General features: G+C 38.3%; 1 protein-coding gene across 4 annotated transcripts in view; it reads right to left on the reverse strand.

Annotated features, from left to right (window-relative positions):
• SMURF2 (SMAD specific E3 ubiquitin protein ligase 2) overlaps nucleotides 1–16,034 on the reverse strand; it is a 120,935-nt gene that overhangs the window by 10,318 nt on the left and 94,583 nt on the right. For 2 of the 4 annotated variants that reach the window (XM_078373551.1, XM_035300470.3), the window contains 5 exons: nucleotides 9,801–9,993; nucleotides 8,667–8,770; nucleotides 4,758–4,872; nucleotides 2,981–3,159; nucleotides 1,996–2,133 (listed from right to left, as the gene is read on the reverse strand). In XM_078373551.1, coding sequence (XP_078229677.1) covers nucleotides 1,996–2,133; nucleotides 2,981–3,159; nucleotides 4,758–4,872; nucleotides 8,667–8,770; nucleotides 9,801–9,993 — 729 coding nt within the window. Of the gene's footprint in view, nucleotides 1–1,995; nucleotides 2,134–2,980; nucleotides 3,160–4,757; nucleotides 4,873–8,666; nucleotides 8,771–9,800; nucleotides 9,997–16,034 lie in introns of all 4 variants that reach the window. The other 2 variants (XM_035300471.3, XM_035300469.3) reach the window with 1 other exon arrangement.

The following is a 16,034-nucleotide window of genomic DNA, read 5'->3' on the forward strand; positions in this document are numbered from 1 at the left end:
TTGTTGAGTTAAGGGGACTGTAAAACTGTACAACTGTAAAAGTTTTTCTTTGTAATGTTTTATCTCATACCTGTAGTTGGCAAAAGATTATTACTATATGCTCTAAACATGACTGAACCCTGGAGAGCAGGATCCAGGGACTGAGTAAGACACATGAGGTCTTCCAAAGGAGATAATGCTAAGACTTAGGAAATTCTAATTTGTTCTTTCTTTAATTTTCTTAAGATGCAGTTTTGCTCTGTCACCCAGGCTGGAGTGCAGTGGTAGAATCTCGGCTCACTGCTACCTCTACCTCCTAGATTCAAGCAATTCTCGTGCCTCAGCCTCCAAAGTAGCTGGGACTACAGGCGCCTGCCAACACGTTTGGCTAAGTTTTGTATTTTTAGTAGAGATGGGATTTCACCATGTTGGGCAGACTGGTCTCACACTCCTGACCTCAAGTGATCTGCTGCCTCAGCCTCCCAAAATTGTGGGATTATAAGCATGAGCCACCACACCCAACCTGTTCACTTTTTTAAGAAGTGTAATGCATACTTATTATGTATATAACAAAAAAAATCAAACATTAACTATGGAAACAGTAAAATATGAAAGTGCATTCTTTTACCCTCCCTCTCCTTCCTCCCTATTTCCAGGCTCACCACCTCCACTTCCTCATTCTAGGCAAAAACTATTTGGTTGCAGCCTCCTGAATTCATCTTCAGCATATTTTTTTTTTAAAGGACTTTGTTCCTACATAATTTTTCTAAAATTTACTTTTCAAATTTGACAGTTTATGTGGTCTTTTCTTTTAAATATCCACATAATATTCTGTTGAATGTATAATATAATCATTCTTCTCTAAAAACATTTTTATAGTATAGTTTTTTTTTTTTACAAGTAGTATGTAATTGACCATCTTTCCCCGTATTTCTTTAAACATGTATGTTTCTGCAGAAGAGCCCTAAACACTGAGCTGCTAAAGGGCACATGCTGGTATCACAGAAAAGCTATGCCAGTGTTCACTCCAATCAAATGGACCTCATTTTTAAACTAGGAATAATTTTCGTCAGTAAGATTTAGGAACATAATCTATACAAAAAAGTACAGGATGCAAGTTTCTGTGTACACAAAGTTCAAATTCAAACTCCCAAAACTGACTACCATAGTTCTATGTTTAGAAGACTTTTTACTTCTCATAGGCCAAATTAGCCCAATACATAAAAATTCCTCAATGTTTACTTTATGAAATCTGAAAAACATTTATTTACATTTATCCCTAAACTCACAATGTGCTCATTTATAAACAGGCTAAGTGTTAAATACACAGCACAAAAGCCCTTATGAATTTCCACCTGTGGTAGCTACACCACATGTGGCCCCAATGTCCACATCTCCTGGTATTTACACCTTTTTTGTATAGATTATGTTCCTCCTCCATGCTGAAACAGGGCTGGCTGGCTCAGTTTAACCAGAAGTAGACAGCAGAAGTCATGCTGGCCAGGACCAGGCTTAGGCCTTAAAAAGATCTAGCAGCTTCTGCTTTTGAGCCCTGGAAAGCTGGCCACCCCGTAAGAAGTCTGGCTATCTTGTTGGGAGAGTGTGGCCCTGGAGAGAGGAAGTGGCCTTTGATATCACACAGGGAGAACAAAGGAACTTAGCCAACAATGAGAACTAGAATCCAGGCAGTGACTGGAGTTGACAGCCATGCCAGCTAGCCCTCAGCCATTTGAGCTATCCTAGTTATGAGTCAAGAGGCCATCTTGGCGTTGTAGGCCTAGCTCACATCTTGTCCAACAGCAGTGTGTCATCCATCTTGTTCTTTTGCCCAATTTCCTGACCCTTGGAATTGTGAGAAATAATAAAATGGCTATTTTTAATAAGCCACTAAGTTCTGGTGAAGCAGATTTTGTAACACTAAGTAATGCTACCTAAATATTTAAGTTTGTTCATGCTAACATTCTGGAACATTAAAAAAAAAATTCAGCCTTAAAAAAAAAAAAAATCACTGTTTACCTGACATATTCTTTTTTATTTTCTTCATTAACAGGGATACTTTTGCCATTTGGTTTAAGTTCATGCTGAATAATTTCACCATATGCATTATGTTCAACACAGAAGGTATGGTCCAAAACACCTGTAATATCATTCTCACTGGATAGGAAAAAGGAAAAGATATGTCACTGGGAAATATAAAATACAGATCCTATAGATATATTAATTGGTGAGACAGATAAAACTAAGATCATTTTTATACTATGAAAAATGTGAGGTCAGATTCAGCTTATGAACACCACCTAGTTCTTTCTGGAGAGAAAAGTCAAAGAGCTTTTAACCTTCATAAACACAGGAAACATTTAACTTCCTGAGTAATGAGAAAGAGCCCTGGTCAAAGCTGGGCCTTGCTAGAACCACCAGCATAAGACAATTTCAGTTCTATTTGGCATTCTGAAGAGCCTTACTTGGTACTGTACTCTAAGTGGCCAAGTGCCTGTTTATCCCTACTGAGAAAGCTACTGCATACTTAGTAAAAAATAAACACTGCCAGTGTATCTTCATAAAAGAATGACCTCTTGCAAAACAGAATCAATTCTTAGCTTAAATTCAACAATTAGCCCCTACTCCAAAAGTATGGTTCCAACAATCACCACTTCATTAAAAGCAATGGCAGCAAGAATTTGCTATTCTAACACATGCAGGTTTGGAACAGGATTTGCCTCACATTGAGGAAATCATTATATAAAGTACTTTTAAAAATAGAATATACTAGTTTTTTTTCCTTTTTAACGTAGAACGTAGTAAACTTGCTAAGTTTAAGGAATTTGAAATGCATAAAGAAGCTACAGAAAGGGGGAAATCTTATGTGATCCCATCACTCAGATAACCACTCAATATTTTCTGTGTATGGTCATTTTTTTAAGTACATCAGTTTTGAAACATTTTTTTTTAAAAAAAGCTCAGAGTTTAACTATAATGAAGCGATAGAAGACCCAATACATACAGTATCCACACTAAACTGTTATGAAGATCTGGATCTACTAACTCCATGTCATCCAAAGTAATTGACTTCCCAAGCAACTGCTTATAAAAAGGCAATGTGAAACCACCATCAATATAATGTCCATGAAACACAGCCATCCCCATTATTCGTCCAACAAAGTGGAAATAGGATAAATGTTCCTGAAATTGAAAAGAGCATATATACTTGAGTCAGAAATTACTCAGGAAAATTTTAATAAAAATGAAATATTTCAACATTAATATTTTGAGAGTAAGCATCAAATCTGTACTCTTCAATATAGCCAGGAGGGAGTATTTCTCTAGGGCATGCTCAGGAGTCTCTAGATCACCAGAGAACAACATATTACACAGGGTAATAGGCCCTTCTCACAGTCATTCTGTCAATTTTATCTTTTAGAAATTAAGTCCAAACTATGGTCCCCCAGCGCTTCATTCGGCTACTTGGAGATCCTTTTCTCTTCCTTCTCTCACCTCCTGCTGAGCCCTTGCTATGAAAAAAATCTTTCAATCCTTAACCTCCCTACTTCCTTGGCCTAACAAGAAATTAAATATCAAAACACCATAGATTTAAGAGCACAGATTTGGTGTCAGACTTGGATTAGAATCATGATTCTACTAGTCACTGGCATATGGACAAATTAACTCCTGTAGGACTAACTGTCCACATCTGGAAATAGAATAACAGTATCCATCTAAAAAAGCATCTCTATGAGGAGTAAAAGGTGATGTTTGAAACCCATGCAACTGGACCTGGCATAGGTAAGCACTCAATGAGTGTGGGCTATCATCACTGCAGTGGCAGCAGTGGGCCCTCCAAGCAACCTTCACCTCAAAATCCTCCCTAAATAATTTTCTGAAAGAAATCTAACATTTCTACCCTGTTTGCATATATTGGTCAGTCGTCACAGATTGTTTTGTTAGATGTTTGTATTTTTAAATTATTTTACCCATTTACTAAGTAATCTTTTAAGCTCCTCTTTAAACCTTTTTATCTTAAAAAGTTTTTCTTTTTTAAACACACACACACACACACACACACACACAATTTACCAAAGTTGCATTAAACTATTTCATAACCTTCTTTTCACTTACATCATAAACACCATCTTTCCATATCATTAACTATTATCTCACATTATTATTTTAGTGACTGTTTAGTATGCCCTTGTATGGAAAGACAAAATAATACAAAAAAACAGTACATTAGTAATAACTGCTAACTTCTGTTGAGTGCTTAATAATGTAGTCGATAGAGTTGTGGAGTTAATAACATACAGCACTGTGCTAAATGCTTAATGTACAGCGTCCCATCTAATTCTCATAACCCCTCTCCCAGGTACAAACGTATGTATTAGCAATGACAAAATTGAAGCTTACGTCCATGAACTTGCCCTGACAGGTCACAAAGCTAGTAAGTGATGAGACGATGACATGTCTTTCTAATTCCAGAATCTACGACTTTAATCACTTGCATTATTCTGCTTCATGTCATAATTTAATCAGTCTCCCCTCTTGAAGACAAGTGTGTTGTTTTCAGTTGGGGGCTACTATAAACAGTAAACATCCCTGTTTCCAAACTGTAGCATACATCCATAATCATCTGCTTGGGAAAACTTTGTAGAAGAGGAGTTGCTGAGTCAAAGGGTACAACTAGGACAAGGACAAAAATTTCTAAATAATAAACTATGTTAACATGTAAAGATGAAAAGCATTATAGGTCATAACTTAATTCACATCATCATAACAACAAATCATACCGGATTAACAGCAGAGTCAGGATTGATCTGCAATGTATAGATATCATCTCTTGAATATTGGAAGAGGCCATAGTATGGATTCAACATTTCATGTGACAAGAGATACAACCATTCCCTAGAAAACAAGATATGATCATGGAATTTTTTTGATAATGTATATATTTCTGTTAAGATAGGCCATTAATTAATCATTTTAGAAATAATTTTTTTAATCATAAAAGGCAAAAAAGCACTAAGTACAGTTATATAAGACCACATTGGGAAAAATCTACCATGCCCAAACAGCAAATAAAAACTCTACTTCATTACACTGAAGTAACATCTCACTCAAAATTTAAGCAATTTTATTATATTTTAGTCAGAGTATAACAGTATTATCCATCAGTTCAACTACTCACAAGATGATATAGTCTGGTGATCTGTTACTTTTTCCTTTTTTTTTGAGACAAAGGTTCCCTCTTGTTGCCCAAGCTGGAGTGCAATGGTGTGATCTCGGCTCACTGCAACCTCTACCTCCCAGGTTCAAGCAATTCTCCTGCCTCAGCCTCCTGAGTAGCTGGTATTACAGGAGCACGCCATCACACCCAGCTAATTTTTTGTATTTTTAGTAGAAACAGGGTTTCACCATATTAGCCAGGCTGGTCTCGAACTCCTGACATCAGGTGATCCACCTGCCTTGGCCTGGTGCTGGGATTATAGGCATGAGCCACCTCGCCCAGCCTGGTCTGTTACTTTTAATTGCCAAATAAATTTGTAATCCATAATAAACAAAACAAAAGGAAAAATATGGTTTTATTTCAAAATGTCTGTGTGAAGCTGGAGGCAATGGCTCACACCTGTGATCCTAGCACCATGGGATGCCAAGACGGGTGGTTCGCTTGAGCTCAGGAGTTTGTGACCAGCCTGGGCAACAAGGCGAAACCCCATCGCTACAAAAAATACAAAAATTAGCCAGGCTGGTGGCATATGCCTATAGTCCCAGCTACTTCGGAGGCTGAGGTGGGAGGATTGCTTGAGACCCGGAGGTCGAGCCTGCAATGAGCTGATATTGCACCACTGCACCCAACCTGGGTGACAGAGTGAGACCGTGTCTCAAAAACAAAGTGTCTACATAATCTGTACTATCCAGATCCACTATCATGGCAGAGTTATACCACGATACTATATAGACATATACTATAGTATTGATTTACTCTTAATTTTGGACAAGGGTATATTTTGTTGTAGTTTGTTTTTGTTTTTGTTTTGAGACAGAGTCTTGCTCTGTCACCAGGTTGGAGTGCAGTGGCGCAATTTCAGCTCACTGCAACCTCCCTGGTTCAAGCGATTCTGCTGACTCGGCCTCCCGAGCAGCTGCAATTACAGACACATGCCACCACGCCCAGCTAATTTTTGTATTTTTAGTAGAGATGTATTTTCACCATGTTGGCCAGGATGGTCTCAATCTCCTGACCTCGTGATCTATCACCTCGGTCTCCCAAAGTGCTGGGATTACAGGCGTGAGCCACCACGCCTGGCCTTGTTGTAGTACTGAGTAAGGCATTTCATTATCTTTCACTGTATAAACCCTAAAACATACCGTGATGAAAATATACATGGACAAAGATTCCAAGGCATTTGGTGTCAGTATGGACTCAAGGGCAAGCCTGCATTCTTTGGGGTATGTTCTGTACCACCTCTTGACTTCAAATGTAAATCAATGTTTTTAAAACCTAAAATAAAAGTACTACCACCTCTAATTTATTAAATCTTTGATATTTTCAAAGTATAAAAGATAATTTGTTACTCACTTTGGAAATTTACTAGTCTAGGACTTAAGAGATGTAGTTCTAGTCTTAATTCTTGTCATTCCTTTGCTAAGGAAGGTTATTTAAATGACATAATTTGATATTATGGATTAAACAGATTGAATAATATTTTTAAGCAAATGCAAAATAGTATTAAATAGTATTAAATCAAATAGTATTAAATCAAAATGTTTCAAAATTCTATGTGATGGAGTCTAAATCAAATTACTACCATTATGTAATATTCGAAAAACTACTCTAGAGATTAAAAAAAGAAGTGACGTCTCCATATAAGCAGTCTTCCCAACACTCATCTGATGTTTCTTGTGTTTTTGGGGTGTATATGTGTTTTTCAAAAAGAAAATCCAAATTTTTGTTTTGTTTTATCAAGTAGTTAGAACACAAATAAGAACGGAACTTGACTACTCTGAGATTCTATTATGAAATGAAATTCAGAAAAAGCAGATCACTGCCACATTCCATTTATTCTGCTCAAACCCTGACAGTAGTAAGGTTAAAAAACAAAAAACTGACTACTAGCCAGGCATGGTGGCTCATTCCTGTAATTCCAGCACTTTGGGAGGCTTGAGGCAAGAGGATCACTTAAGGCCAGGAATTTGATACCAGTTTGGGCAACACAGAGAGACCCTGTCTCTACAAAAAAAATTTTTTTAATTAGGCATGGAAGCATATGCCTATAGTCCTAGCTCTTTAGGAAGCTGAGGCAGGAGGATCACTTGTACCCAGGAGTTCAAGGCTGCAGTGAGCCATGATCATACCACTACACTCCATGGAGCCTTGGTAACAGAGTGAGACTCTGACTCTAAAAAAATAAATAAATAAATACAATAAACTATTTATTTGATCTATATATATAACTGTAGTACTTAGATGCCACCAGCAGATGATGAAGTTTTCCCAATAAACATTCAAACTCTAGTTATGAGTAATATAGAATTCCACAGAAACTATCAAATCCTAAGTACTATGTGCAAGAGATTGTTTTTAAAAATCCACACTAAAAACTATCCATCCATAGGTTTAGAATGTGACAGAATGAAATACACACATGTAATGCTAAATAACAATTAACAGGAATTAGTGAAAACATAAGATTAGAGCTAGCAGAATTATCATAATGATCCTCAGAAGACTTCAATACAGAGCTACAGTGTTTCTCCTACATTTCTGTAAAATGAATTTTCTCTGCAAGATGGACAGCAAAAAAATAAAAGAAAAATAAATATAATGAATTTTTACTCAGAAAAGAATTCTTATAGTAAATATAATATCAGAAATAAATCACTGGCTGAGTGTGGTGGCTCACACCAGTAATCCCAGCAGTTTGGGAGCCTGGGGCAGGCAGATTGCTTGAGCTCAAAAGTTCAAACCAGCCTGGACAACATGACAAAACCCGATCTCTACAGAATAAAATACAAAAATTAGCCGGGTATGGTGGCTTGCAGCTGTAGTCCCAGCTACTGAGGAGGCTTAGGTGGGAGGATCTCTTGAGCCCTGGAAGGGGAGGTTGCAGTGAGCTAAGATCTCGCCCCTACACTCCAGCCTGAGTGACAGAGGGAGACCCTGTCCCCCCACCAAAAAAATAAAAGAAAATCAATTTGACTTGGCCTCTGAGTTACAAATGTAGCAAAAGCATTATACCTTCCGTATTGAAACGTTCTGAGGACCATCATGATATGTATGTGTGTATACACACATGCACACAGATACACTCCTTTAACAAGGTAAAAAGACATAACAATGGAAGCAAATAAAACCAGTATTCAGTTCAGATCATATATCATTTAAATCTCAAAACTGTTCCTGACAATGTAAAGCAGAGGCAATAATGTGCTAAAGGAGAAAGACGAAGAAAACACAGGGCCTGCAGTCTCACTCACTGGACTCAGATATGTACTGGGGAGTTCTAAAATACTTGTCTGGTAGCAGTACTACCCTAACCTCATTATGAATATATCTATCAGGATATCCTCAGTAACACAAACATTAGGGAATATAATACCAAAAAATAAATGCCAATGAGAAAGTTACACCACAGGAAGTATCTTAAATGTGTAAGTATAAAGATCCGTATGTCATAAGCTGGCAGGCAAGTTCTTACCTGGCAACCCCTCCATAGTCAAGGCCTTCTTCTCCACGAAATTTTATCATTAATCGCTTCCAGAGATCTTTTGGTCTCATTTTCATGACCTGTCGATATGATTCCTGAAGAAAATAATTTTTTTTTTTTTTTTTTGAGACAGAGTTTGGCTCTTGTTACCCAGGCTGGAGGGCAATGGCGCGATCTCGGCTCACCGCAACCTCCGCCTCCTGGGTTGAGGCAATTCTCCTGCCTCAGCCTCCTTAGTAGCTGGGATTACAGGCACGCGCCACCATGCCAAGCTAATTTTTTGTATTTTTTAGTAGAGACAGGGTTTCACCATGTTGACCAGGATGGTCTCGATCCACCCGCCTCAGCCTCCCAAAGTGCTGGGATTACAGGCTTGAGCCACCGTGCCCGGCCAGAAAATAATTTTTAATACACAATTACAATAAGGTCCTTTTAGCCTATTACTTAATCTCTCCCTTCCAATCCACCCAAAAAACTCAAGTCTAAATAAGGTGGAATTTGGCCAGGTGCAGTAGCTCACACCTGTAATCCCAACACTTTGGCAGGAGGATCAGCTGAGGCCAGGAATTCTAGACCAGCCTGGACAACATAGTCAAACTCTGTAGGAAAAGTTTTTTCTTAAATAGCTGGGCATGGTGGTACGCTCCTGTAGTCCTGGCTACCTGGGAGGCTGAGGTGGGAGGACTGCTTGAGCCCAGGAGTTCAAGGCTACAGTGAGCTATGATCATGCCACTGCACTCCAACCTAGGTGACAGAGCAAGACCTTGTCTCTTAAAGAGAGAGAGAGAGAGAGAGAGAGAGAGAGAGAGAGAGAGAGAGAGAGAGAGAAGGAAGGAGGGAGGGAGGGAGGAAGGGAGGGAGGGAGGAAGGGAGGGAGGGAGGGGGGAAGGGGGGAAGGGGGGAAGGAGGGAAGGAGGGAAGGAGGGAAGGAGGGAAGGAGGGAAGGAAGGAAGAGAGAGGAAGAAATAAAGGAAAAGAAAAAGAAGAAATTACTGAGCACTCTCTTAATATTCTTAGAAAAGAGCATAAAACAAATGTAATGTCTCTCTAATTTCAAATAAGGTTTGTATTAGCAAGCAATGTGTTTCTGGAAAAAATAAAATAAAATAAGGCTTATAAATTTACCTCAAAAATCTCTTCCCTGCAAACCTCAATCCGGCAGTGACCCGCCTGAGGCTGCTGTTGGGAAAGTTCTTGCCGCAAAATTTTTAGTTTCTGAACCAGATCTCGCTTGTATCTTGGGACTGTCAGGCACTCTGTATCATCAGGGCATAACGATACCACTTGCTGTTGTTGTTGGTCTTTCAATTGGTTCTGCCTACTAGAAGTAAACAAAGATGTGGTTATTAAAGTATTTTAAATTTTAAAAATTGCAAGTATACAGTTAAAATAGCAAATCTAGATATATCATTTTCCAAGCCTTAGTAGGACACACACTTGGCTTGACATTTTTTGGCAGCAATAAATCAGCTACAAAAGTTTATTTCTCATAGTCCATGTAAACTGACAGAACTGAATACTGGAATTTTATCCATAAAGCTTTATACAGCTTCTGAGGACAAGTTTTTCCAATATAGCTTCCATTTTCCTCTACAGAGTTTAGTATCGCCCACTTTAAAATTCAGGCATGTGCCAAACACTGCTTGTTATCTGGAGTCTGTCTTTCTGGAAGAGCCAACAGGAGTCCGAATGGCAGGGATCCTTCTTTTTATATACTGGGCCAAATATTATACCTAAAACATATGACCATACAAATACAGCTTTGTTAAAAATGCCAAGTCAATATTAACTACTCTTACAAATCCTCTAATAAAGGTTTTTAAAATATACACACAAAATCAAAATAGATCATGTAAATAAAAGCATTCCGTAAACAACTGTATAATCTTATTTTGAAAAATGAACTTGGGTTTATTTCACATCAGATACAGAAAGTAACTCAAAATGGAGTGCACACATCAATGTAAAATCCAAAGCCATAAAACTTTTAAACACAGAAATTTTATGACATACATCATGCAACTAATGATTTCTTAGACACAACACCAAAAGCACAATCCATGAAAGAACATACATGTAAACACACATGCACACATATACATTCCTTTAACAAGGTAAAAAGGCATAACAATGAAAGAACGTCCATTTTAAAATTTTTTTAAAGAGCCAGGGTCTTGCTATGTTGCCCAGGCTGGCCCTGAACTCCTGGCTCAAGTGATCCTTCTGCCTCAGCCTCCTGGTAGCTAGAACTACAGGCACACAACACCACCCCTAGCTTAAAGAAAATTGCTGCTCTTCAAAAGACACTATTTAGGAAAACTAAAAGACAAATCAAGTAACAGACTAGGAGAAGACCTTTGGAAAGCATCTATCTGATATCTAAAAGAACTCTCAAAACTCGACATAAAACCGAGCTGCTCATTTTGAGGGGGCTGGGGGCAAGGCAAAAGATTTCACCAAAGAAGCCATTCTACTCCTAGGTTATTTAACCAAGAGAAATGAGAGCACATGTCCATACAAAGACTTGCACATAAATGTTCATGATAGTTTAATCTATCATAGCAAAACACTGGAAACAACCCAAATATCTATCAGTAGAGAAATGAATAAACAGTGGATCCATATAGTGGAATACCAACAATAAAAAGAAATGAACTATATGCAACAAAAGCGACAAGTCTCAAGATTATGTGAGTAAGGGAAACCAAATAAAAAGAACACATACTGCATGAATTCCATTTATCTAGACAATGCAAACTAATATACTGACAGAAAGCAGGTCAGTAGTTGGCTACAGATGGGGTGTCATGGGTTGAACTGTGTCCCTCAAAAAGATATGCTGAAGTCTCAACATCTGGTCAACCTGTGGATGTGACCTTATTTGGAAATAAGGTCTTTATAGATATAATCAAGGTAAGGTCAGGTCATACTGGATTAGGAAGGCCTTAATTCCAAAAACTGATGTCTTTCTAAGAAGAGGGAATTAGGACACATACAGACTAGAAAGAAGACTATGAGAAGACAGAAGACAAAGACTGGAGCAATTTGTCTACAAGCCAAGGAACACCAAGGTTTCTAGAAACCACTGGAAGTTAGGAGAGAGGCATGGAATAGCTTCTGTCTCAAAGCCTGTGGAAGGAACTCATCATGCCAGCCCCTTACTCTGTAGTTCTGCCTCCAGAATTGGGACAGAATGAATTTCTGTTGTTTTAAGCCACCCAGTTCATGGTATTTTGTTATAACAGCCCTGGGAAACTAACACAGGGTGGAAGCCCCACAGGCAGGGATAGAAGAAGAAATCACAAAAGGGCAAGAGAAAACTTGTGGGGGTGGTGAATATGTTCATTACCCTCACTGTGGTGATGGTTTTATGGTACGTCAAAACTTAAACTGTACACTTTAAATATTCAGTCTACTACATGTCAATATATTTCAATAAGGCTGAGATTTAAAAATCTAGCAGACATCAAGCCTGTTCACAAGGCCTTGTGTAAAAGACTAAGCCATGCAAACAGAAAGGCGGTTTAGAGTTGAAGGACAGAACTGACAGAGCAGAAAATCCTTTTGGGATGGGGGCAGCTAGCGTAGAACTATTGTTCCTGACACACTCAGGAAAAAAAATCTAACTACCCACTAAAGCGGCCTGTCTCTTCAAGTGTGCTAAGGTGTTCTATAAGGGCCGATGTGAGAGTGCAGACCAGGAAACAGTGTGGGTGCTGGTCTGTTATCCTTTAGGGCCTCTGCCAATGTCTAGAGACTTTATGAAACAAGCAAATGATTTTCTTGAAATCAAGTAAATATGATAAGCAGAGAAAAGACTCAAATTGTAATCCCCTTGCCCATAAGTCATCTTTTTCTTTCAGAAGAAAAGCTTCCTTTAAGGGTATAAGGCAGAATCTTCATGCAATGCCAGTCAAAGGAAGGGAAATAAAGTGTTCAAGGAACCAAAACAGGAAGGGAAAAAAGACCTCCATAGTTGGACTGGGAACGTTCAAATCCCAGCTCTAGCACTTTTTATGCACCTCTGGACAAGCTGTAACTGCTTGAGGCTCCATTTTTCTCATTGGTGAGAAGGAGGTAGCCCAGGGTTGCAATCCCGATGACATGGGCACTCAGAGCATGGTAAGTGCAAAATAAATATCAGTTACTATAGCTACTATTAAGATAGTTACTGAGGTAGAAAAACATTATTTTCAAGCAAAGGAAATAGAAAAAAAAACTGACTAAAATGATTTCTTACAAGAATATGCTTCCTTGGCAAAGTTATTTATTAAACCCCAATGGCAATGTTTTCCAATAGTGTGAAAACACTGTATCCTGTCATTGACAGATTAGATACTGAGGTCTACACAGAAACTACACAACCTTCAGAACATGAAAAATGGCCCCCCATTAGAGAATAATGCCAGTAACATTGCAGGAGGGATTTGTATAAAAGGGCTAAGGAAGATTAATGCATCTCTGTAGAAAGGCTTTTTTTAAAATTCAAACAGGATATCCTACAAATGTACATTTATATACAATAGGCCCAGGATATACTTCCAAGAGGTAACTTCTTTTGTTGCTTCCTCCCAAAATATTAATTCTCAGTTCTTCTCAGTGTGAATACCATGTTCCTCTCGAGAACACAATTTGTCCCACAACATTTTAATGTGGCTCAGATAAGCAGGGTCTCAATCTGTTGCCTAGGATGAAGTGACATCCAGTGTCATGATCATAGCTCACTGTAACTTCCAACTCGTGGGCTCAAAGGATCCTCCAACCCAGCCTCCCAAAGCACTGGGATTACTGAAGTCGTGAGCAACTGCGCTCAGTTCCTCTATCCGATTGTAATGCAATATGCCTTTCTCATTTCCTAAATGCTGAAACAGTAAAAAAATACTAGCTAAAAAAAAGTAATCTAAAAATATTTTAGATTATCTAACAATATAAATCCAAACATCATAGCAACCTAAAATTCAAAATTAAGGGCTAAACTAATTTAATCACTTCAGAATTAGCCTGATAATAACAATAATCTATATTCTAATGGCAGTGTTGCCAAAAAGAAACACTCCACAGAGAGAAAAACAATAAAAACCACGTTAGATCCACCAAATAAGGTAATAATATATTTGATGGCTCAGAGACATAGGTTCAAAACTCAGTTAACACTTGTCTCAGGAAAAACGCCAAAATTTAAAAATCTTTTTTTTTTTTTTTTTTTTTTGAGATGGAGTTTCACTCGTGTTACCCAGGCTGCAGTGCAATGGCGTGATCTCAGCTCACTGCAACCTCCACCTCCTGGGTTCAAGCAATTCTCCTGCCTCAGCCTCCCTAGTAGCTGGGACTACAGGCACGTGCCACCATGCCGAGCTAATTTTTGTATTTTTAGTAGAGATGGGGTTTCACCATGTTGACCAGGATGGTCTCGATCTCTTGACCTTGTGATCCACCCACCTTGGACTCCCAAAGTGCTGAGATTATAGGCATGAACCACTGCGCCCAGCTAAAAATCTTTAAAAATAGAAATAAACATTTATAGAAAAAAGATACTTCTATCCAACATATCCTGATACATAAAAATTAAGTTACAATTTAAAATTAGCACCTTATGAATCTTTTTAAAACTACAATTTAAGGTTAAGATTGTTTCTTATATATCTCAATGTAATAAATTGTTTCACATATGAATTATATACATTACACAGCTGAATAAAAACTAACTTGTTTATCACTTTATGATACAAACTTCAATGCTACAAATAATTTTTATGTATTTTATCTAAAGTAACGTGAATATAACCCCAGGGAGGATCTATCAGATTAGAGACTTTACTGAACTAGTAGGGGGAGTTGTGAAATCCTGTCCTTAGTCAGGGGGAAGGAAAAAAAAACCTACATACATATGCTTAAGCTTTCTGGTTTTTCTTTTTCTTTTTTTTACAGAGACTTGCTCTGTTGCCCAGGCTGGAGTACAATGGTACGATCTCAGCTCAGTACAACCTACAACTCCCAGGTTCAAGGAATTCTCATGGCTCAGCCTCCCGAGTAGCTGGGATTACTGCCACCTACCATCACACTCAACTAATTTTTTTGTATTTTCATAGAGATTGGGTTTTGCCATGTTGGCCAGGCTGATCTCGAACTCCTGGCCTCAAGTGATCCACCCACCTTGGCCTCACAAAGTGCTGGGATTATGAGTGTAAGACACCATGCCCAGCCTTAAGCTTTTTCATAGCATAATAACTTGCAAATCAAAAATATTGAAGAGAGGAACAAATTAATACTTAAATACAAAAAATGTTCAAATGAAAACTTTCTATTAGGAATACACATAAAACTTTCAGGTCATGCAAATGTTGGCCATATTAACGCAAACTAATCAACAAAATTGGAAAACTGATAATTTACAAGAAAACTAGTAAAATGTTCTTCAAGTTACTTCCTGTCATTTGCTCCAACAAACAGAAAAGGCAACAGACATTTCTAATCATCCCACCTGTAGTTCTTCCTTCAGAACATTATTTTTATTCAGTTATTTAATACAACTAACTATTCAGCAAAAAGATGAAAGAGGTATAACTGTTCTATTGAAATATTCTACCAGCAACATCAAGGCAAACTTCTATTACCTAAAGCAGGGGTGTGGAATCTTTTGGCTTCCCTGAGCAACACTGGAAGAAGGAGAATTGTCTTGGGCCACACATAAAATACACTAATGATAGCTGATGAGCTATTTTTAAAATCTCATAATATTTTGTTTTGTTTTTGAGACAAGGTCTGGCTCTATCAACCAGGCTAGAATGCAGTGGCATGATCTAGCCTCACTGGACCTCTGCCTCCCAGGTGCAAGAGATTCTCCTGCCTCAACCTCTTGGGCCCCAAGTAGCTGAGATTAAAGGCACCCGCCACCACGCCTGGCTAACTTTTGTATTTTTGGTATAGATGGGATTTCACCATGTTAGCTAGAGTGGTCTTGAACTCCTGACCTCAGGCAATCTGCCCCCTCTGCCTCCCAAAGTGCTGGGATTACAGGTGTTGAGCCACCACGCCTGGCCCACATAATGGTTTTCAAGAAAGTTTACCAGTTTCTGTTGGGTCATATTCAAAGCCATCCTGGGCCCAACCTAAGGGCCATGGGTTTAAAAAGCTCGATCTAAAGGAATGTTCCTGGGGGCAGGAAGTAAAAAAGTACAACCACCTCTTGGAGCTTTCCTGGGCCTCTTAGAGAGCCATATTGGTTCTTCGTTATCACTATACATTTGTCAAGTACTTGGGTATGTTACATACTAAAGAAGCAAAAATAAATGTGATACAGGTCTTCTTAAGTAATCCAAACTCTAGTAGGGAAGCAGAAAAGTAACAAAGAATTATGAT

Source organism: Callithrix jacchus, chromosome 5 (assembly GCF_049354715.1).
Source record: "Callithrix jacchus isolate 240 chromosome 5, calJac240_pri, whole genome shotgun sequence".
NCBI lineage: Eukaryota > Metazoa > Chordata > Mammalia > Primates > Cebidae > Callithrix > Callithrix jacchus.